This window comes from Patagioenas fasciata, chromosome 5 (assembly GCF_037038585.1).
Source record: "Patagioenas fasciata isolate bPatFas1 chromosome 5, bPatFas1.hap1, whole genome shotgun sequence".
Lineage (NCBI taxonomy): Eukaryota > Metazoa > Chordata > Aves > Columbiformes > Columbidae > Patagioenas > Patagioenas fasciata.
This window is the reverse complement of record NC_092524.1, coordinates 33,568,249-33,592,293: the sequence shown is the minus strand read 5'-3', so window position 1 is coordinate 33,592,293 and position 24,045 is coordinate 33,568,249. Positions and strand designations below refer to the sequence as shown.

Here is a 24,045-nt window from a genome sequence, read left to right as displayed (position 1 = left end):
ACTTGCTCACTCCTATTCCTCCCCATACTCTAAGAATCTGCCTCACAAGAATACTTCTTCAACAAAGCCATTATGGAGCCTACAAACTCTATTTTATTAGTCCAAATGTTCTGCTGACAGGCTAAAAGCCTAGATTTTCCCAGGTATTTAATACATAGCTTCTCTTCGACACTCCACAGTAACTATCAGTCAATACTACAGATCATTCCACATGTCCAAGATTCTCATATCCAAAATTAGATCTGAATCAGCAAGTCTCTATGATGCTTGAATGACAACAATGGGCACACAGTAAATAAAAATTATTATTATATACTTGAAAGGAAACATTTTCTGTAAAAAACCTCCTTAAATAAGCATCCTTATTCAATTACATACACAACAAGAATACAAAGAAGGAGCCTAGCTTTCCATTTGAGAATTAACAGTGTTTGGAACGATGCCTATAGAAAGCTACTCATTTCTTCTCATTAATTCCACGTGATTTTATCATAAGCATACCTGGTTTTCTATAACCAATTTTGATTTGCATAAATTCTTCCCAGAAAAGGAACAATTACCTAACCTAATGATTTCTCCATTAATGGACCTTTTGGCAACAATAGATAATGGAGAAATGCTTGATTAGTTTCAGAAGATTCTGACTAGCATAAACAGGCATTTACATCAATAAGAGTCTCAGTGTAAGTTGACTTTAAAAGCAGAACATTCATTGTGCTGAGGGAATCTGCTTGATTTAGTTATTCTGAGTAAAGGTGTACCCAAAATGTTTTTTTTTGCTTTTCTAAGAGATGGGCCTATATAAAGCCTTGAGATCCAAAGATGCTATACTAAATTGATAAAAATATCTGTTGTTGAGATGCTTGTAGCCCCTCTCTAGCTGCACCTCTAGGTTCTGGCTCTGTCCTGCACATCAGCTGAGCATTAGCCCAAGATCCAAAGCCACGGCTCAAATGAACATGAGGACAGGGATTCCTTTTGCAGCCCCTTCCCAGCCGCACTCCAGCTGTAGCCCCAGGCTCTGTCTCTCTCCCGATCCCAATCCCAGCCCCAGCCCAATGCATCACCACCAAACCGGACTCGCTCTGAAAAGTCCAAACCACCTTTTTCTCTTGAATTTCAATTCCTTTATCAAGGAACGTCCTTCAAAAGCCAGTTTGACATTAATAACATAGGCATTACCACTAATGCAGATTTTGCTCATTAAGTCACAAGAATACAAAGAGAAAGTGGCAGTTAACCCATTAGTGACAGAAACACAGACACTAGTTCTACTATAACACTTCCTTCGAAATATCACTGTCAACCGAGAACTCGTTTAATAATGTGGTTTCCCTCACAGCACAATGAGAATGGTTAGCCTGAAAAAAGAAAAGCACAAATACTTTTGAAGGGAAGGAATCATAGTTTAGCATCTGAAATGTAGTAGAGACGTACCACAAAAGGATCATCTAAGTTCTGTCTACCTAGCAGCTGAATTACCGAGAAAACATGTTTAGGAGTCATGCTTACAGAAGGGGGCATACTACGATCTGCACATCTTTAAAATATAATCAAAAAAGACAGGCACACACGTATTACAAATCCTAGCCTACTTTTGGATGGGTTGCTTCACTTCTTGCAACCTCAATTTTTTCAGCAGAAACATCAAAATAATAATCATGCCTTTTCTGACAGTAAGGCTGTGAAGCTTACTTCATTTAAATTATGTGAAAGTCCTTTGAACTCCTTGTATCAAAAGTGTTATTTAATGTAACACTGTTATTGTTTCAAATGAGCAACTGTAACAAAATATCCTTTTTATTATTGCCTATTGCAATTTGCACGTAACTGCTCAACCCCCAAAAGGAGCACTTGTCCCAGTTCTGATAAGGACTTATGCTAGTAAAAGCGCATTATATGAGAAAAGCATATTCTACTCCAACACAAAAACATTTTAACCGGTGACAAATTAAGCAGATGTTATTATTATCAGGATTTTAAATAATGTTTTTAAATTACTTAGATTAATGTTCTTTTCCTGAGTTTCATGTACATTTTAGACTAGGTTTGTTCTCTTTATCAGTTAAAATAGATTCTAATCTCTTCTGATGTCCTATTTGATGAACTAGAATGCTTCTTAATTCTGTTTTTATGGACATAGAAACAGAAACTAATGGAACACACTGCTTTGATTTGTCTGTCTATGAATGAGCCCAAAGTTGATGCTGCTAGTTCTCATCCAGTACTGCATTTTTATTTATTGAAATACCATCTATTCCTTAACAAAATATTAATGAAAAGCACAAAAGAGATGCTGCAGAATTAAGTAATTCTGGTCAGAGAAGAATCCAGATGTCCTCTTTTAGCTTTCCAGAGATTAAGAACTCCAGGGTGTAGTAGCTTCCCCTCAGAGCTTTCACATATTACTGTCTAATTCAATGATGTTTCACTTGATTAGAAATGCTGGGACAAGAAGCCACATAAATCTGAATGAGCACAACTATTACCAGGCTTTATCCCTGGTCTCCAGTCACAGTGCAGATCATGGAGGCTAAATGTAATTCACTGAGTAAAATCTGACCAAAAAACTGACATAAACACAACAGGCAAATTGTTGCCCCTATTGTGATCCCCATCTGTTTGGACAAAAACTTAAAAGGCTCCAACTACTCCCAAAAGCTCAGGACCCATAAGACAGCACTGAGAAAACATCTGTAAGATTACTCCCCCCTGCCTATGGGCTATATCAAATACAAGACTGAGCAGCAGTGGGCTACACGGTACTTCAAAGACCACAGTCAGGTGTGCAACACAAGGAACAATGAAGAATTATTGAAGTAATTTAGATAGCCCACAACAAGTCTCTAAGACAAAGCACAGGGGTCTCCAAACTCTCAGAGTTCAAGATCTCAAAGATCTGACTACAGTAGAAAGCCACAGTGTCCAGAGTGTTACACATTTTTTTATATAAAGTGACATATAGTCTTCAAAAAAGCTTCATGTCACCTGCAAGTCAGCAGCACTGAGACCATAAAACATCCGTGCATTGCAACAGCAGACTTGCATATTATAATACAAAGCTAGGTAAAGCAACCAAATATTACATTCTGCTGAACTGACATACTGTTTTCAGAGTATCTCATATGCAGTTTGGAACTAGTGTTACACTTGGAGGTGTAAGCAAGCTATTTTCTCCCTCATTCAGAAGGCTTCTCGTTCATTTAAAGAAAGGTTTCTTCCATACAATACATTCTGTCAGACTGAGTAAAGACTACCTCGTTTCTTTCACAGAGTTTAAAGAATAGGATGTTAAAGTTACCTGCTTATCTCAGTCAAAGCCAAGCCCTGAAAAACATCTAACGTTATATACTTGACACTAAGTATTGTTCGAAACAGAACCTTTTAAAATATCAGTTTTCTTAGTCAGATATTAAACAGGGATTACCAGATATTATCAGATACAAAATCTTTGTAATAATCTCCTTCTAGATGTGCTACACTTCTTGCCCAGGATTTAGAATTGCCACTTAAAATCAACCAAGGAAACAAATTTTTTCTATTATTTATGTTGATCTGTTTCACAGAGGATTCATCATCATGTCAGCCCCTTTATTGTTACCTCCACTGCTCACTGCCTAAAAACCTCAGCTGTAGCCCAGGGTCCAGTGGTGAGTGAAATCCCCCATTTAAATAGTTTGCTTGTCTTAGCAATCCTTTATAAGTCAGTACATACACAAAATTAAATGGAAAAGTAAAGACAACCATTTCAACTACCTTGCCATGTAGTTTGTGGACATCATATCTTATTTGAGCAAATTCACGAAGTCCAAAAGATCCTCCAACAAGATACAGCTGAAAAATAACAAAATGAAAACAGATATGTTAGGACTACCATGAAAAATAACACTCTGCACACTGACCCAATTCATTTACCAAGGGACCCTACTGTTCTTCCAACAGAAATAATGGGAACCAAAGAAAACAATGAATCAGAAAAAATATATAAGAGAAGGAGTATATGTGAAGTTGGAGCCTTCTGCCACTCTCTGGGCCTGGCTTTCACAAATTTTCTCCTTCATACAAAGACAGCTGCTTCATGATTCACATTTTCTAGGACTTACTCTCCTCTTACCTCTGCTTTTCCCTCCCCATAGGTGTTCCTGACATAACTGCAGCAGAGGAGCCTTCGCCTCACTACCACAGGTTTTATCCTCACCATTTTCAGACTCCACGCAGAAGTAACAATGCCACCTCGACTTACTCTGGTGTCTGTGGGTAAGAGTTCTAATTAAGCTTCTGAACAGACCAGATGATTGGAGCTGTGGTTCAATGATACATTATCACAGAGGCTAAGAAACCATATCCAGCACACATGCACTTCTCTTATTGCTTCCTTAGTTGTCTTGCAATTCCCTCCACACCTGTGAAGCTTATGAACAAGAATAATAAAGGGAGAAATGGGGAGGGGGAGGTGTGCACCTTAATATTGCATTAAAAAAATCATTATTGTTATGACAGAGGGAGATCATAAAACTGTCTATGTATTTTTACCATTAAAAATGGATAGACCAACCAAAAGATCAAGTAATGTTAACAAACACCATTAAGGACTTGAAAATTAGCTTAGAAATCTAGCTACTTTGTGGAAGAATCAGGCCTCTTGCTCCTGCTCTGATGTGACAGAGTCCGTCTGCTGTTCTCTATGACGACAGATGCACAGGGTGCCAAAAGGCTTCACATCTACAGATGCACATCTAAGGAAGGTGGAAGTAAGAGGAAGCTCTAAAGACCGTAGTGGAAAACAAAACAGAACACCTACACCACCCTATTTTATCACACCACATTGCTGTTAAATCTTTCATTACTGGCTGTTGCTGCACTGGTAACTGTTCCACACAATACTGCCTCATTTCTTGCTACATACTAGGTTTGCAGCAAACATCTGTGTCCAAGAGTTGTTATAATTACGCTGCACAGGTAGTCAAAATTTATGTTCTTTTCAAAAAGTATGCTATCCAAAGTTCAGATCACTGAGGTCACAAAGCCATATTCATTCAACTTGAATTAAAAAAAAAAAAAAAAAAAAGTCTTCGACATTTATTCCTTCTAAAAGTTGCAGGACTCCATGATTTCGCACCAAACAGGAGGTAAAACTACTCAAAACCATGTGAACGTGCTCCCAACACAGACTTAGATGATGGTGGGTTACAGACTGGTACCCAGGAACTGACATGCTCTGGTCACAGAACAGGGAACCCCTTCCCAACAGCCAGGAGTGAAAGGCTCCGCAGTCTCTTTCTGGTCTGTCCCTTTCCATAAGCCTAAGAATCTAGCTGATAATTAGAAACAAATGGACCAAAATTTTGTGACATGAACATCCAACTGCTAGGCCACAGAACTCAGAAAATCATCATGTGGTACTAAGTTCACTTTCAGCGACTAGAAATTTGACCTACTAGAAACTGAGTAGCCCCATACTTGCGGCATAACTGCTCAAGGAATTAATGATGCTCTTGCAAATATTGAATCATCAAAATACACACAGAAAAAAAAGGTATTGATATAAAGGAGGAAAAAAAAAAAGTCTTCCTCATGTGTCAGTCCTTTGGTAAGAAAGAATAGCAGGAAACTAAAGTATACGAAATGGTTAAAAAGAACCTGAACATTAATTCAAGATAATGCTGAAAGTCTCAAGTAGTGGACTGTAACTGAATTTTTATATGGTTGACACCTCAGCATAGTTTTTCATTAGCTGATCTTCCTTAACTCCTAACAAGTACTATGTTAATTAACATCCAATGAGTTAACAAACTCCAAGTCCTAATGAACAGAAAACGTAAGTGCTATAGTCAAGTTTGTGGCTGTTACGAACCACACCTTTTGCCTTTGTGTATATTAGTGTGTTGTCAAAGAGTGGCTACAGGAGGCAAAAGCAACTGCACTAGAAATGGTTCAGTACACAGTTGTTAAACTAGGCAGAAAGGGGCAATTATTTGTGACGTCAATTAAAAATTAGTTTACCCAACAACAAACCTGCATGAAGTATATACGATTATGAGATAAAATATGAACAAGAGGAAGAGCTTTAACTGGCCTGTTCCTCATAATCCAACTATTAATTAACATAATGAAAAGGTACACTGTGGCTTACAAAGCCATGCTCCAAGCTAAAAAACACATATTACATTATTCAGCTTTGATAATTTAAAACAATGTAATGTACACTGTAACTAAGGGAAATCATGTAGCAGGTTGTTGCATGAAATCGTCATGCTACTCATTTTGTCTCATCACATCCTATCACTCATTCGACAGCAACCATCTGTTGTACAGTGCATTTTACACCTCCAGTTATACACATGGTAAAGAAGTTCATGCACACAGCCCTCTCAGCTCTGTCAGGTAGGTTTCGTCCTGAGATTGTAATTTTACTCATGTCACCTTTATAAAAAACCCACTTTGTTTGTGAAGTACTTTTGCTCTTCATATCGCATAAGCAGTGTAACCAGCCTGGCAAGCTGGCACATTTTGCTTATCAGGCATTACCAGTATAGTTGCCTTTACACTTCCAATGCTACAATGGTTGATTTATCTTATGATGGAACATCAGCTAGGCTGCATCCAAGTCAAAGCACACTTAGGCTGTGAGAAATTACAAATGCCACTGAAATATTACAGTTAGGATTAAGAAGGCTAGGATTAAGATTAAATAATTTTCAAAAGTACAGAATACACACAAAAATATAAATAATATGTTTACAAGTTTACTTGATCAATGTTCTAAAGAACCAAAGGCGATGTCCAAGACTTCATTGCAAAACCAGACCAGATTCAGTCATCTTCAGCATGTATTTAATCAACCAACAGCACGTCAATAGTTAGTTGACAGCCCTGAGCACGCCTTGCGTTCATCTACACAAGCAACAGACAGCTATGCAGTCAATTACATTTTTGAAAACTGTGTTCAAATGCCAATAAAAGAAGGTATAAATGAATTTATGCAACAATAATAACATTAAAAGTAGTAACAGACTCAGTGACTGACAATGCATTGAGTGGAAATATTAGTCTTGATTTGTTTCCTTTCTCTTTTTTTTGCATTACGAGGGAAGATATCCTCGCTACCTTCCTCTACATTAACTGTATTTAAAGGGAAGAATGCACACATACAAACAACAATGAAGCATCAAGAGTCACTGCTCAAAAAAAATTAGAAGTGGGATAGGACTCAAATTAAAAATTCCAGAACATTATCAGTTTCTTGGCTTTGCATATGTGTGTCTCACATACATGTATAGTTTCCCAGTTTGTAAAACACGGATAATCTCTACATTCCCTGCCAAATACTCTTCAGTTAAAAAAGCACTGCAATGGACAAATTTGCCTAACGTAAGCCAAGGGCAACAGCGAAGTCCAGTATGTTCCATCCAGACTTTATAAAAGAGCTCATACAAGCTATTCAGCATGCCATACCAATAGAACACATTGGCAACATTCTAATGAAGTCAGGGTCAAGTTCACTCTCCAGTTAACTGAAAGGGGAAAAGTAATGCTATATGTAATGAAAACTAAGATGTATTTTTCTTCATTCCGATTTTAGAATCATACAGATACTTAATTCGCATCATAAAATGTTAAGGCATCAGCACCTGAAGAGTACTGAAGCTGGAAAGCTCAAGCATACCTTCATTCTTTCAGTGTGAGAGAACTATTAATTTTATGTGCTTCAGAATGTGGAGCAAAAACATCATTATGTAGTGAACATCATATGTCTAGTTACTTTAATGCATTCAGCAGACTGATGAAATAACTTCTCACTTCTTTACATCTAAAGTTTACCTTAAGAAGGCAAAAATCATAAAACATACAGGTTAGTCAGCACTTAACACCAAAGCAAACGGTTTAACAGCACTGCTAGCACAACCCCCCATTAAAGATCTCACATTGGATTATTCCTTTATGTTTCAGTGAGTATACAAAAAAATCCCTACAATGTTGTAATATAATTATGCATGCATGGAAGACTTGCATGTTCCAAAACAAAATGAAAGATAGGATGTGACATAAGAGCACCATCTGTCACATACACTCAGCAACCTCAATAAATGTTTTATGTAAAAAAATGACATAAAACTCTCTTTAATAACATACTTTAAAAAATTCTATTGGTTCACTTCTCCATTGGAAGGTACATTATGCAATCAGTTATGGATGGCATCAGACTGATCCCTTGAACAGTATCTTAGGATGGGAAACTCTTGTGTTTGTCACCAACTACAGTCAGATGGTCACTGAGGACTCATAACAGCAGAAGAACTTGGGACTTAGAGTTGATCCCTACTTTTTTTAGTTTCCTGAATAATCTAAAGCAGCCATCTTCAGTTCCCTGGGTTAACAAAATAACAATAAACTATTTATCTGGCAGCACCAGCAATTTGCCGTATCACAAGCATCCTTGTTGCTAGAGAAAGCCATTCCTGCTATAGTACCAACTGTGAGAGCCAGATTACAAATTACATTTGTCATAAATCCCTGAATTAAGCAAATCACAATATTTAATGCAGACAGCAGAGATTATGCAGTGGTGGAAAATGTTATGATACATATCACTGGAGAAAAAGCATGATAATTTTCTAACCTCTTCTTCAAGACTGCTGCTGCAAAACCTTCCAGGTATTAATCAAGACCTTCAAAACTGCAACAGTTATGAGAGGTATTTTATTTCAGTTTGCAGTGATCATGCTGAAAAGGGGTTTGGGGTTTCCTTTTTAAAGAACTGTTCTACGTGCAGTGCAAGACAGGTCAAAGACAGCAATCTGACAGCCTACTAAACTGAAGTCTTTCTTTTGTTCCCTAAATAAAGTAGCAGGACAAACTGCCAGTCTCAGAGAAGACCCAGGCAAGTCATCTTAACCTGAAGCGCCCCCCTCTGCCAGCTCTAACTCTCCAGAGTCAGTTTCCCACAGCCATTCCAAGCGTTGGCTCTAATGCTGAAACTACTGAGAAGAGAGAAAAACAGTACAAGGCCTTCTCAGAAACTTACTAAATCCTCTCCCCACTCTACGTGGGAGAAGAGGGTCTACCTTTTCTTCTTGTCTGCAACAAATGGAAATCCTTTAGTTCAGATCAGAGGCCTCCGTTGGAGGAAAACAAAAACCAAAATGATACATCCCTTAGTAGTTATTTCATTCAAAAGCAAAACAAATAGAATGCACTGGCTTAATACATATGCTAGAGTTCACAAATTGCAGAAAGACTGCACTGCATTACATTCAAAAACAGATTAAATATGCAGTGGGTGGCCCCATGGACACCATGCTGGCAACCCAGGACAGCAGCCGGTATAAAGTCAAGCCAATTATAACAGACTGATAAAGCAAAAGAGTGTAGTTTTCACAGCATGCAGAACTCTGTGCAGAGTATTAACCTTGAGCCAAGGTATCAGGCTAATTGGCTCAAAATAGAGTATGTTAAAAGCAGTGATTTTGAAGATTGCAAATATGAAAGGCTACAGGCCAAAATACAACAAAAACTGTCCATATCCTTTCAAAGCTACTACTCTTTGTCTTAGGAAGAAAATAAAACCTTTGTTTATTAAAACATCCATTTCATAACAGGTTGGAAAGCACAGAAAATGCATTTAATAGAAACCAATCTAAGAACAATGCAGAAGAGACAGAAACCCATATGTTCCTCAGCATGAGCATTAGCAAAAAAGGGCCTTTTCAGCCACAACATTGTCATTTTGCATTACACAGATTGCTTGGCCTGGTCAGATGACAAGAGAATTTCATCAGCAGCTGCAGCTGTTTGAAAACTAAGTCTGCCGTGGTGGTCAAGCTGCACTTTCTCAACATAACCCTCTCTTCCTTCTTAAGCTTCTAAAAGCCAGAATTTTGATTCCTTATTAAAACTATCATTCCCATTACTCATAGGTTCAAGTCTAGCCAAGGTTCATTACAACAAGAAACTGTTTAGGTCTCATGGCAACCTGTTGGGTTCTTGTGATGGGTTAGGCCCAGCCTGAAACAGCAATAAACTGAAACCTGCAGTAAATAACATAAAAAGAAACCCCTACTAGTCAAGCAATACTTCCCCATTGACAATGCTGGACAAAGGATGAAGATGAAATGTACTATAGAGTAAATACTAACTTTAGATCTCTACCTTCGACACCTCTCAAAGAAGGTGGAGGCTTAGAACAGGACTAAACAGAGTAAGTGAAAACAGGCAAGTCTCTACTTACATTCCTGTTCTGTGGCTCAACACAGAACCCCAGCTCCCCGAGTGTCAAATTAGTCCATTCTACCACATTTAAACAATGCAAATACACTCTCTATGTTTCAAAATGAAACAGAAGGGAAATCTGGAGTACTGAAGAGTACCTATCTGTTTGTCTAACATTTATCTGGAAAATAGTCCTCAAAGATTAAGAATCAAAAGAAAAGTTTAAGGTGTTGATTCAAAAGATAAGCCTGGAAATTTTAAGGCCTGACAGTCAACTGAAAGATGGACGCCAGCTAATTCAGACTGCACAAACTGGAGTCCAGAAAAGCCCATTTAGCTTGAACACGTTGGCTTCCACTCCAGCACAAACAGTTCCAGGGAGTGGTTTTGTCTGGAACAGCTCCACGCTCTGCTGTGGATTCAAACACATGCAGATGAACAAGAAATGCAAAACAAAAGCACAGCAGAAGTCAAAAACATATCTCATCACAAGGTTAGAGACCCAATATTTATCATACAAGTCACTGAAGCATAAAAGTGACACTCTGTGACTCCCTGACTGGGAACAACCATTTTAAAATTCTAAAAATGGTTTTGTATTTATTGGTTTTCTAGGCTACAAATGTAATACTTGTGGACTTCTACAGGCAACCACAATTTATCTACACATATATTAGAAGTCAGAATTCTCTTCTTGGGTAAATGTTAACTTCTGTTCATCTCTCAAAAGCATATTAACATTTAAATCAACTGTTCTGCATATGTCAAATCTTATTGTAAAGTTACATGTAGTAACAGATATTAATAAAAGTCCTGCATTTCAATATTGTGAATTGTTCAAGGTGACAATGTGAATGATGTCCATGTGATCTTTTATGGCTGGATCCTCCAGAATCCATGGGAGAAAGTGTACCTTATATCCAGCATACCGTAGGACTCAGAATGCAGCAGCTTTTTACGACATGAATTAGAAATGTTGTATTTAAATAAATCTTTGGAAACTTAGTTATTTAAATACATTTAACGATAAAAACATTGTAAAACATAGATAAAAAAATAGTAATATTTTCACTTCCAGTGACTCACAGCACAACAAAATGTCATTTCACAGTACTTGCAAAACATTTCTGAGCATCAGTCATGGCTTCCAGATTACCCTGACTTCATCAGTGAACAAAACTCATCCAGAGACATATAAATTCATATCCTGATGTCTGGAAAAGGTTTTTCATTTTGTTTTGTTTGTCAAAAAGGTTGAGAGACAACAGGTCCATTAACAAGGGCCTGAGATGCCACTGACCTTCTCTAATGGTGCCTGGGAGCACTCATCACATTGCTGAAGCATTGTTAAGGATTCTTTCTGAACTGACCTTTCTTCTTGTCCTGTACGTGACATGCACTCTTAGCATTTCTTGATGAAGTGTTTATCAAAGTATCTTGCAGTATCTTGTTCGAGGTAGCATTGTAAATAGCAACATAGTAGAGTCCGTGTGCATGAACACTGATGGAAACAGATTCTAGAAACATGTTCATCCACAGAAAAATATTCCAGTTTCAAGCCACCCCCATCTTCTCTTTGGCAACACTATGCACAGCACATAAAACACCAACGACAAGATCCTGAAGGACAAGCACAAGGAAAGCACTTGTAAAAGCATGGTCATTACAGAATGGCAGGGGGCTGGGAGCACAGAAAAATTAATAGAACTCAAAATCTGCAGCCATAGACAGAGAGGCTATTGCACCATGGTACAAATTTGAAACACAAATGCAAGTTTTCCAAAGTGGTGTAAGCACATGAAACGGTGTTTTTTAATGTGTGTTTTAAAACTCTTACTGCTTTGCAATTTAAAAATCCAAATACATTTTCTCAGTGATCTAGAATCACCATTTATACTTGTCTGAAAAAATTACTTCCAGCAACTTCAAACATTGTAATGGCACTACAGAAGTAACGTAACATGTTCAGTGTCTTGTAAGAATGACACTGGATCCACTAGCTGTAATAAGAGCCTTGTTCTCTCAAGATCTTACAGAAGCAACACAGCCGCAATAGGACATTGACAGACACATCCTTTTTGGTCAGGTAGAGTTGATTGTGGAATATAAAGCAGCAGTGACTGAAACTCTTCTTCTATAACAGAACCAAGTATCCTGAAGACTTGCAAGTTAAGCTCCACATGATAAGGAAAGAGTTCCCATTATCATGACAGGAAACAAAGATGTCGATACAGCTGACAAAGTTAACACAGCCCTCCGTCACAACAGCAAATTTTACAGATATATCTGTAAGCTCACTGGAGTTCATCCTAACATCTACACAGATGTTACCATCTTTACCAGTGCTTCAGACTACTCACCCTGTAGCACTCAAGCTGTTAAGATATTCTGTGCCAGGTTACATCACTCCCTCCTGCACACTTACTGTTCTATGCCATGCGGAGACATTCTATCTGCGAAGCTTACAGAGTTAAAGAAAACATTCACAAAGCAAGGTTTACTGCGGTATTGTTACTGCTCACAAAGAAGCAGTCTTATCTGCTGAGAAACTATGACTGAAAACTGTGATTTACACATCTTACCCTGAAACTTGTTGTCAGTTCGAGGTTTAAGATCAACAAAGAAAATTCCCTCTGCACTGAAATATTCTAAAAGTCCCAAGCCCAAAAGAAGAAAAATTATCAAGATAATTTACCCTAAAAACTAATAAATATTTTTATTATATATTTGTGTGTGTGTTGTGTATAATGAGACACTCATGGGTCTTTGAATTATGATCTCTCTAACTGTGGAATGTTTAGAAAAAGTGGCACAGGGATTTTTTTAGTCAAATATGCACTGTGAGAAGATATGAAAGAAAAAAAATAAAAAAGGAAAGCAAATATGGTACTGATGAAAAATTCTGTACCTGTCTAGTTAAAAACCAATGTACAGGATGCAAGAATCGACCAGAAACCTTTGGCTTCAATGTTATCTACAAATTCAGCAGAATTTAAAGGTTTACAAAGGCATGCCCTTTCTGATTCTGTGCATAGATTCAATGTCTTTCTGCTGTAATTGATTGTTTAGCACAACTGTATTCAGCTTCACAGATAGTTTCAGAATTCTATAGACAGCTGGGGAACTGACAAGAACTGACAAGAATTACATGGATTTTCTTTTTTCTTACTCCTTGGGAAGCCTTTGGGCAGCAACACAGAAACATTCTGAAATATTCACAAGAGATAACAATTTTATGGCAGTGAGACATGAAACCCTGGAAAAAAATACAATAGAACATTTCTCTATATAATATTGTCTCTAGAGGAAAGAGCTCTCGCAGTAACAGAAAGTGAACACAATTAGTACAAGGTCAAAGAAACCAGTCTCAAAATTTTCTGCTATGACCTTTGGCAAATCATTAAAAGACACTAGGGGGGCCAAAAGGCCAACCATAGGTCAGCCTTGGCCTGGGAAGCTGAAATCCTACCTCCAGCAGTGAAGAAGTGAGAACATCTACTCCATCACTGCCAGATGATTGTTTAACTGCTTCTTAAAAACTTCAAGTGTGTATCACAGGTGCTCTATCCTGACAAAAAGTAACACTTTCCTAACATCTGATCTGAAGCTCATTTGTTCTGGTACTTCTTTCCCAAGCCATGAAAACCAATTGCTGCTCTCACTATATGATGTACAGAACTTTGCAGAATTTTTCTAAACCAAACTAAGTCAATTCTTCAAGCATTCCTGAACAGTGGAATGTCTGGTGTATCTTTTACATTGCTCTGCTCTAGACTTCACAGTTTATCTTCATCAGCTCTACAATGGCACCACAAAGCTCGAAAATTATTCCAGCTGAGGACTGTAAGAGTCCTGTTCCGTGTCTTGTCTTTACTTCTGACAAGTTTCTGTGTCTTATAATGACATTTCTTTTTTTTTTTCACAATATTACAGGTTAACGGTTTGAACACAACAGTAACTATGACCTATCAACTCATCTAACTAAAATTCTTTCTGTTTACTTAGAGGTACACATTATCAGACCAACACTGCCGCTGCAGTTCAAAATCCTTTGAAAAGCTAAAGTAAGTCTATCACATAAGCAGCGTTTTCAAGAAAAACACCGAGGTGCATTTCCCTCACCTTTTAGTTAGGAATATGGTTAAGACCACGCTGTCAAACCCCCTCCCCGCCCCCCAGAGGCCACCACTGGGCCTGCGGGCAGAGCTGGGCCCGCTGCTCCCCGCTCCTTTCCCCTCCTGGCCGGGGACTCCGCAGGCCTGACAGCAGCACCGCCTGCCGGGCAACCACGGCCCGTTCCTCTCCGCTCCCGCCAGCACGGACTCCCAGCCGCTGTCCCCTCGGACACCGGCACACAGCTCCCCGCGGTGTGCCGGCCCTCCGCAGACGGCCAGGGCCCTGCCCTCAAGAGCCCAGCCCCGCTTCCCTCGGACAACGCCGGGACCGCCACCCCCCGAGCCCGCTCTCCGCCGGGGAGCCGCCGGGGCGGGGCCTGGCGCCGCACCGTCCCGTCCCCACGCCGCGCCTCCTCCTTGGTGCCGGTGCTCACCCCCCCCGCCGTGCTCACCAACAGGGGGACCCCGAAGGTCATGGTGCGACCCCGCCACAGTTTCCGCAGCCGCTCCATCCCCTTCCCTCCCCATAGGCTCCGGCAGCGCCTCCCGCCTCCGGCCCGGCCTTAGCGCTTCCGGCAGGGCGCGGGTCCCACCGCCACAGCAGCCCCAGCGGCAACGCGCTCGGGGAAGCTGGTTCTGCTGTGGTGCCGGTGTCCTGTGCTCCATGCCGTGTTCTCGCGGGTGTTCGACATCAGCAGGCGGCTCGGGCAGAGCGGGCCGCAGCGTCCCGCCCGCCGGCAGCGGAGCAGCGCGGCCGGGCCGAGCGAGCTGCCACCGCAGCAGCTCGCCTGCTGAAATAATCCCCGTGAAACTGCGGTCAGAGAGCCGTGAGCTTTGCCTGCTGCGGCCGCGTTACAGTTATAAAGCCACAGAGTTCTTCTAGGTTATACACACACACGTACCGCAAAAGCTCTTTGAATTAATGGACTTTTGTTGAATTTACACAACCCTCATGCTGGTACCAGACTGGGCTGTGAATGGCTTCATCTACCCTGCTGGCTTTAATGAGAAGTGTTGGTTGGGGAGCTCGTCCCCAGCTACACCAGCTGTAACCAAGTTGCTTAAACCTTACGAAGCTTCCACCGTATCTATGGGAAGGGAAGGATGGGGCTGGAGCTGTGCTGTCACCTGCACAAGCGAGCAGCCAGGATTTGTGGCCAGGGGTGCCATTAACAGTGTGTGTGTGCTTGAAATGGTCTGGCTCCATGGCTGCCAAACCTGGGCTGCCTGAAAGCCCCTTCTGAGCTTTCTGCCCCTGCTTATTTCATCAGCTACCTATGGCATGTAGAATGAAATCTCCCCACTCATTATTCTTTCTGGAAACTTTTTTTTTTTTTTTTTGTTAGGTGTTTCTACCACACAGTAGCATTCTCATTTTTTGATTAGGGCTGCTGCACAATATGCTCTTATTCTTACTGTTGATTATGTTTGGTACCTGTGAATGCCCATTCAGTAATATCACAAAATATTGTATGAGTATACTGTAATGTAACTCCATCCATGAGTTGCAGTCCAGTTTACCTGTATCCCAGGACTGAAAATTCAAAGTTAGTCACTACAACATAATCCCTAATAGCGATGTGAAATCACCATCCACAAAACTGTAGTAACCCAGGCCTGACCCTGAATTATCCTACTAAGATAAAATTCCCTTTGAATGTGTATCAGGGAGAGGAGTTCATCTTCACTCAGGCCACCTGAGTCAAGAATTCACAGAAAACAAGAGACTACAGAGAAGACTCTCAAGATAACCCTGGGGCTGATGAGGAAGCTTAGTGCTTCCATGTGGCCAGGTGGTTTGCCACAGAAAGACCCTCAGGAGAAGTTCCCTTGAAGAACCTCAAAGGCAACAGAAATAACATGTTTCTCCAAACAAAGTCCATTTCAGCAGACAGAGGAAAAGCCTGCAGTGAATGGTTTGGAAAGAAACGAATGCTCTTGCTGTGCGTAATGAAGGAAAATCCATGTGAGCATTGATAGCTTCCACAGTATTCCCAGCAGTGACAAGCATGCTCCTCCACCCATCAGCAAGGCAAAGATTGCCTTTTCTTGCTTGAGGAGATCTAGGTGCTGTAGTCTGGAGCCTAGAGCAGATTCAGCATTGCATATACCTACTTCATAAGAACTTCCAGCAAAAGAGATTTCACATATGTAGAGTTACTAGCCTATGAGCATACTTATCTGTTTTCTGTTGAACATTTACAAAGACTTTGAAGTGAGAGGACTCAACTCAGATTCTTGACATTTTTCTGTGTTCTGAACTTCCTTTTGTGCTTCTGTGGGGTATTTGGTAAAAGGACTTGGCTTGGGTAAAGTGGATGTCAAAGACAAAAATCTGCCACTCTGCAAAATCAGAATCAAATTATGACTAGTTCAAATGACTGACTAGTTCACTGAATCTCAACAGAGCTAGGGATTTCACCTGCCCACACACACCAGAAAAGGCAGCCTGCAGAACAGAGGTCAGGGACACTTCAGAAGAGCAGCACAGAGGGGCTAAATTGCTTCTGCAACCTACACCTGGGATACCTTGACAGGTCAGGAGATCAGGGCTGGAATGGCAGGAAACATTGCCATTCGGCATCAGTAAGCATGGAGGGCGCCTCTGCCATCTCCAGTGAGAGCTGAAGGCTGTGTTAATATTCACCCAGAGGCTGACCAGAACATATATAGCCAGCTGAATCTTTACTTTTAACAAGAGAAGCCAGCTCAACACTGTGAAGCCACACATGCAGTCCCTGCTAGATTTTGTAGGTGAGCACACACCTTTACTGAGGGTCACCTTCTGTAATTTTGAACTTTCCATCAAGGCTCATTGACCAAAGCAGTCATCAAGATCTGGCCACTAGCCATGTCTTTCATTCTGTAGCCTGGTTCCCTAAGGAAAGAAGGTGATTGCCATGATTATACTGTCTGTTTTCCTGACTTGTTATCCCTTACCCCAATCACACTGGATTCCCAGAAACTTTTATAGTCTTTTCAGAACAAAGCTGGCTACAGCAGCACTAACAGACAGTCTTCCTCTGAAATTTAGAGCCACTGTCATTTGTTGCTGGTAGTAATTAAGCGTACCCTGCCATCAACTCAAACACCTTTCAGCTACAGCCACATGCACAACAGTGGAGTGCAGACATGTTGGAGGTAAGAGCACGTATTCTTCAGGCACAGACTGTGATGTTTTCACATATTACTGCAGCCAAAGGCTCTGCCATGCTCAGGTAGCTCGTGGCAATGGTAGACTGGAGTTGGCATAATGAAAGTTCCTTTTTTAAATGTTTCCTGAGTCACTACACAGCCTTTCTACAACCCAGACAATTGCCCGATGGCAAGCACAGCAGGAGGAAAGTAGAACAAGGCACCTGCTGCCTCAAATCAAATAATAGTTTAAAATAATTTGTAAAAGGAAACACTGATGATTACTTCCTTTTGTCTTCTCCATTAATCACATCAAGGAATTGGTAGTGGTATTGCATCTAAGTTTTCTGAACATGTCAATAAGCCACCTTGTATATATGAAATAAAATTAGAAAAAAATCAAACACATGTAATAAGAAGATAAGTTAACATTATCACAATCCAGTGGCCACTAACTTGTTCCAAGAGCCTCTCAGGCCAAGAGACAAATAAATAGAACTGAAGAATAAAAAAATAACAGCAGGAAATTACTGCTTCTTGAGAACCTCCATAACATAACAGCAACATGGGTCTGGATTCCAGAAATGCAAAGTCTCAGCTGGGAGCAATGAAAACAAAAGAACAAGTCTGTGCCCATCCCTGAGCTATGCTGAGACCAGGATGAACTCATCACAGAGCACAGGCTCAGTGCTGGGCCACCAGCTCACCCAAGGCCTCTGAAAGCACAGCTGTCCCCCTTTCAAAGCTTCATAAGAGCTTGAGAGATGTAAGCCTCAAATCACAGACTCAGGAAGAGGAAGCCAACTGACAAAAAAAAAATCAGTAAAAATAATCTCCTGAAATTAAGAGAGTTGCTATTATAGACACAGATGTGGTGAGATAAGAAGTTATTACTTACCTCTTTCCTCTCACCATAACTTTCCCTGGAAACAGTTTGATTTGTAATTCTAACATTCCAGGACTAGGCTAACCTCACCTTCAGTCTTATTGTCCCACCTGAGTACTATTGGCTCTCTGCTAGAGACATAACCCACAGCTGCTGATGCCCATATGCAAATTTGGTGCCTTTTCACTCCGACTTTTAAAAGGGCACTAAAAGTTGTAATAATAATTTTGTAATAATTGGAAGGGTAAGAAGAATGCTTAAAACAAACATGCTGTTCCAGAGATGAACAGCAAAGTAGATTTTTAAAATGTCTTCACGTTTAATAATCTAAAATGCTGTTAAATTACAGAGATAAAGCTATTGTCATTATGTATTTTATTTCCACAGTGTCCCTTTGTTCTTGTCATTGTTGGTCAGTCACCTTGCATGGAGAGGGGTGGGGAGAAACACTTCTTAAGATTGGAATATATTCTGGTTTTGATCTTCAACAGAGGTTTGATGCCTCCTTGATGTGACCCCTACTGCCATAAACAAACATAGAAGTAGATAAACAAACATCTGTCTTTTTTGACATTGAGAGCTTGCCCTAAGTCTTGTTCCTAATACTTCAAGCACATGTTCATATCCCCAAGGATGCTGAATGTAGCTTTCTTGTCTGGGTTACCATTCAGCCAGTTAAGCATTTTTCACTTTGTAAAATATTGTGACAGGGTTTTCCATGTGAAAACCTTTCCTCTGGAGCCCTAATTCTCTCCTAGATGTATACATGGTGCTTTATCTGTGCAGTGCAGGGCAGAACAACGAGGGTGATGGCTAGCTGGCTTTTGTCATCTCAGGAATTAGGTATTTCTGGCTGCAGTTTTCCTGGCCTACATAAAAGCTCTGGAAAAGCTTCTTCCTCCAGAGAAAGACCTAAAAAGAGATTTTAAAATTCACTGCACATAATGTGCTGCTGGCTATTGGCAGGCACCCTGGGAACTCCAGACAAATAGAGCTTGCGCTGCTGGTTTAGGCTGTAATGATCGTGACTGCAGGGGAATACAGAGTGCAACAGTACATTGTGTAACGTGGTTTCTGGGCAGTAGGATGGAGAACAGGATAGAAATCTTATTAAACATCCCTGGACAAGCCAGAGTAATCAAGATTGGTGCTGGACTGGATACCAGGAGCTGTAGCATTGCTCACAATGCAGTATTGGCTCTGAGTAGCCAAGGTTAATAAGAAACATTATTTCAGTACAGAACTTGGAGCAATTTGTTCAGAGAATGTAAATGAGAGGCATGTTGTAAATGTTTTGTTGCCCAAACATGCATCACTTCAGGAAGTGGTGGAGTGAGGCCATCCTGTGAGTTACATTTCCATCCAATAGATCTCTCCAAAGCCTCCAGCTTCATGAAGAGCATGCATATGTAACAAACCATTAAGCGCTGTCTATGCGGGTATGATTTACATCATAGTCAAGATCTTCAGCCCTGAAAGCACAAACTGCTGCATACCTGAGCTAAAGAAACAGCTGCTTGGACTTCACATACTATTGCAACCAATAAAAGGAAACAACCACCAATCTTAAGGGCTTGTAGTTCTTTCTGGGTGTAGGAGGGAAACCCTTTCTTAGTAGTAGCTGTTGAGAACTGCATTTCTAAAATGGCAATCCCTTCTCAACACTGTGTCTGCTCCTTTTTCCTCTTCCTTTGGGTAGCCAAGACGAATTGTGAGGGAGAGAGGCAGCCTGGATTTCCCCTTTGATTCTCTCCTACATCTTCTGACTAGAACTCCTAGTGAGGTAATAGAGTGGAAGTGTTGATGTACTTGTCCTTTTCTCCTGCTCTGCTTTCTTGTCAGCTGTCAGAATGAGCATAAATACATCCAAGGACCAGACTTGTTAAGAGCCAGCCTGGAGAGGCCGGTGAGCCAGCTGTGCCTATTCTTCATGACACTGAAATAGTGCATACAATGAAAGGCACGATGGTGGCCCATGCATTGGAAGGGTCATCCGTGCTTTCCTGATGTGGCCCTAAGATTCCCCCTCCACCTCCAAAAAGGGAGGAGAAGTAAATAGGTTGACATTGTTTGGCTTCACCACTTATTTTTTACCTTCTTGGGCTGGCTCAAAAACAGGCTGGGGAAGAGTGGCTTAGGAGCCATGTTTTAGGTCTGTGAGTGCAGGAGGAAGAGCTGAAGGAAATACTGCCCTTCCCAACAGATTCTCTCTTCTCCTCCTTGTGCTCAGAAGGGCTATTCCCCCAAAGACAACCAGCAAATGTCAGCTAGGAGAGAGATTCCTCAGGGAGTCCAGCGAATAAAACAGAAACCAGGAACACTGCCTAGAATTAGGGGAACTGAGAGGGGGTCTGTGCCAAAAAGTACCAATATGATCAACAGTCATCTCTGCACCTGCTTAGTAGCTGCCTCTAAGCACTAGCCCCATCCTCTTTTTGACCCCAAAGAAAACCCATGGTAACACATTCATTTTCTAGGTTCTTTGTTATTATTTTCAAGAGCAGGACAGTCATTTGAACTCTTAAATCTGAGTACTGAAAACTGATGTTTGTAGAACAGCAGCACCTTTCATTTGTCTTTCACATGAGTTATAAACCTGGTAATTACAAAAGGGATGGGGCTGAGAGGAGCTTGTTGCTGGTCTAAGAGATGAGAAGGTTGAGTTCTGGCTCCACTTCCTTCACTGGCTGTGGGCAGGAGATTTGCCATAGGGGAACAGCAAACCCAGCCAAAATAGAGAGGAAGCTGCTGGGCTCAGATGAGTGGGGGAAGAGTTAAAAAAATAAAATAGTTCCAGAGAAGGAGCATCACAGCATGGTGCCTCCCGGCCCATATGCATGTTCTCATGCCCGAGAGAGCCAGCAGTTCTCCGTGGATCAGGGAGCATGAGGGACCTGGGAGGAGAATCCAGTTTAGTCACCACACTCCCCAGTTCAGCATTGGGGTTCACAGTCATTTTGCTGAAGCAACTGTAGTGGCAGTCCTTAGAAAAGGGACTGAAGTACACCTCCTTAGTTGAAACAGTGTTCCTTCTCGTGTTGTCCATTGAAGAAGAGAGAAACCAAGCTGTGCAAAAGGGTTTGAGAAAGAAATAGTACAAGAGAGAGAGGGCATACTATTTGAGGGCATACTGGGCACAGCTTAGACCCGAGTATGTCTACAGGTTCGTGAGGTGCCTGAGGCTGAGGGGGCTGCGGAGGTGGAGGGGGACTCCTCATCTGTTGTGTCCCCCTGCTCCTCCTTGTGGAGGCCAAGGCTGATGTGGCTCTGCAGGGCTGCTGGGGTCAGCCACTCCTTGGGGAGGCAGCTCTGGAGGAAGGGGATGCAGGAGCTGAAGTAGGCCAGGCGGTTCACCCAGCGGGGGATCTCTTTCCCGCATAGTATCTGTGGAGCAAACCAAAAAGGAGCATGGTTAATAGTACCAAAACGTGTGTAGTGGCAATGTCGTCCCCATCTGCACCACCACCTCAGCAGGGTGAAGTCCCTGTTGCTCAGAAGAGAGCTGTTTGAAATGTAGAGAGCATCTTCTGCAGTCAGAAACAGCTATAAATGCAAATGATTACACAACTGCTGGACCTGCACAGAGGGCCCTGCCAGCCATAGCCCTTGTCAGCATCTTAGTGGAAACCAGGGAAAAAATAGTTCATGGCCCTCAATATCTTCAGCCACTCTGTTCTCTAGGCAGTCCACAGGTAAGAGGACAGGTCTGCTGGTACTTCCTAACCAAGATAATTACAATCATTTTCCAAGTAGCGCAAAAATTTGGAATATTATTTAGGCTGTTGCTGGCCAGACCTTGAGGAGCCCAGAAGATGAGCCTGAGTAGGTGGATGGAGATGCCTAATAAGCTATTCTTGCTACTCACTTTTCTTCTGCCAGCTGACACACTCAGTCAGTCAAGTTACAGTATCTGAAGGTCTTTTTCCTATTCTAGCACATCACCCTTTAATTTATCCTAATATGGTATTTCCTAAACATGGGAAAGAATGTAACAAACAAAAATACTAGCTTCTCACTAGGCCTGTGTTTCATCAATAGGCACTGATTTGGGTTACACTCTGCTAGCATAGATACTGTTTTCCAAGGTCATATAATATTCGGGACAATGAAACAACTTGCTACAGACAGCAGACCTTTTCTTCTGTGGCATTTGACCATGCATACCATACAGGTGTCAGATTTACTAGCTGTATTTGGCTTAGACCACATAATTAAAGTTTCCCTTTACATTTTACTATTTCCCATGCCAGACACAGAAGCAACACGTGGAACTGATCAGCCGGGGTGCCTCAAGAGCCCGTCTTTAGTAAATACACTGCCAATGTGGCCCTATACCAGTATGCCTGAAGTTTGTGGCAGCTACAGTAGTCATAATACTGAATTTTCCTTACCTCCCAGCACTGCATCCCATGGAAACTCCATCCCACAGACCTTGTCCCACAATTTACATGGGTTATTGGTTCTAGAGCTGTCCATACTGCACCTTCTGCCGATACTAAGTTCTTCTGTTCTTCCTCCCACCTTCTTCCTTTTTAAAACTACACTTAATTTAATACTATTTACTACAAAAATTGTCTGTAACCCACTCAGGGGATTATTTGGAGAGACATCTGTTCCTGACAATGGAAATGCAGTGCTTAGAGGTTTCAAGATATTTTCAGGGATCATCACAGAAGCAGTTGCTAGAGCATGGGCTGTGTGGCACTATATAATAGTTGTTACCTGCTGGTCCTTCATGCATATAGTCTGAGCAGAACAATCTAAGCCCATTCCAACAGTGGTGTTGAGGATAAGAGAATTAGCTTGCTCCAACAGCATGGAATTTCCAATGAGTTATGGAGAAGGCAACAAACCTGTGACCATGTTAATTTGACCACAGAACTCACTTTATTTAGGCATGCATTGTTTAAAAATCAATGTGTGAAATTGAAGACATTATCATTAGGTATCAGAGAATGAGCAGAGCCATTTCACTGCTAAAATTACTTGCAAACATAGACTGTTCTTTATCTAATACACCCCAAGGACTTTGATTTCTGTTCTTACCAGTGCTGGTAACTGCTACGTAACAGTGTTACTTAACCTCAGATAAACGTATGTAAATCTGTATTATTAAAAATTTTAACGTGAGGACATGTACTTTATTAACAATTATTTATCTTCATCCAAGTCCCTCATTTTCATTGTTAGAGATGTTGCCTGAGCCTGTAAGGAGATGACCTCTCCACCTGCTTTTAAGACTCATTCATAGAAAATTTGCTGATCCAGTTGCTTTTCTCCAGACATTTCTGATCATTTTCACAAGAATTCTACTGAATTTTCTAAATTGTTTTCAATATGTTCTACTTGAACACTGAACTTGAGCCAAAGCCAAAAAAGCAGCACAATTCCCTCTAGATTTCATAGTGTTTTTCTTCCTCTCCAAGAAGTTAGGCAACATATTGCCAGTGTGGAAAGTGACTCAGTTTAGGCTCCTTGTAATGTATCTGTGCATGTAAGTTTAGTTCTCAAGCAGTCGTAAGTCTTAACAAAGACTCACCACCCCCCACTTCCCCCCCCACCCCGATATTAATAGGAAAACAAAACCAGGGCATGAAAATTAGATGAAACAACAGAACAGCACAAGGTAAGAGGCCTGAAATGAAAATATTGTGTTTAAGAGTTGGCTTTCTTTTCTAAGCAGATCCCGTAGCAACTGAA

The 24,045-nt window shown here is 41.0% G+C and overlaps 2 protein-coding genes across 5 annotated transcripts in view; both read right to left on the bottom strand.

Annotated features, from left to right (window-relative positions):
- COX16 (cytochrome c oxidase assembly factor COX16) overlaps positions 1–14,962 on the bottom strand; it is a 50,867-nt gene extending 35,905 nt beyond the window's left edge. The window contains exons 1-2 of one of the 4 annotated variants that reach the window (XM_071809278.1): positions 14,759–14,962; positions 3,757–3,834 (exon numbers count right to left, since the gene is read on the bottom strand). In XM_071809278.1, the coding sequence (XP_071665379.1) occupies positions 3,757–3,834; positions 14,759–14,836 (156 nt within the window). In that variant the 5' untranslated portion in view covers positions 14,837–14,962. The remainder of the gene's footprint in view (positions 1–3,756; positions 3,835–14,758) is intronic. The other 3 variants (XM_071809279.1, XM_071809280.1, XM_065839827.2) reach the window with 3 other exon arrangements.
- Positions 14,963–18,599: 3,637 nt separating this feature from the next.
- LOC136102613 (deubiquitinase DESI2-like) overlaps positions 18,600–24,045 on the bottom strand; it is a 62,321-nt gene continuing 56,875 nt past the window's right edge. The window contains exon 5 of the mRNA XM_065839825.2: positions 18,600–21,729. Coding sequence (XP_065695897.1) covers positions 21,487–21,729 — 243 coding nt within the window. The 3' untranslated portion in view covers positions 18,600–21,486. The remainder of the gene's footprint in view (positions 21,730–24,045) is intronic.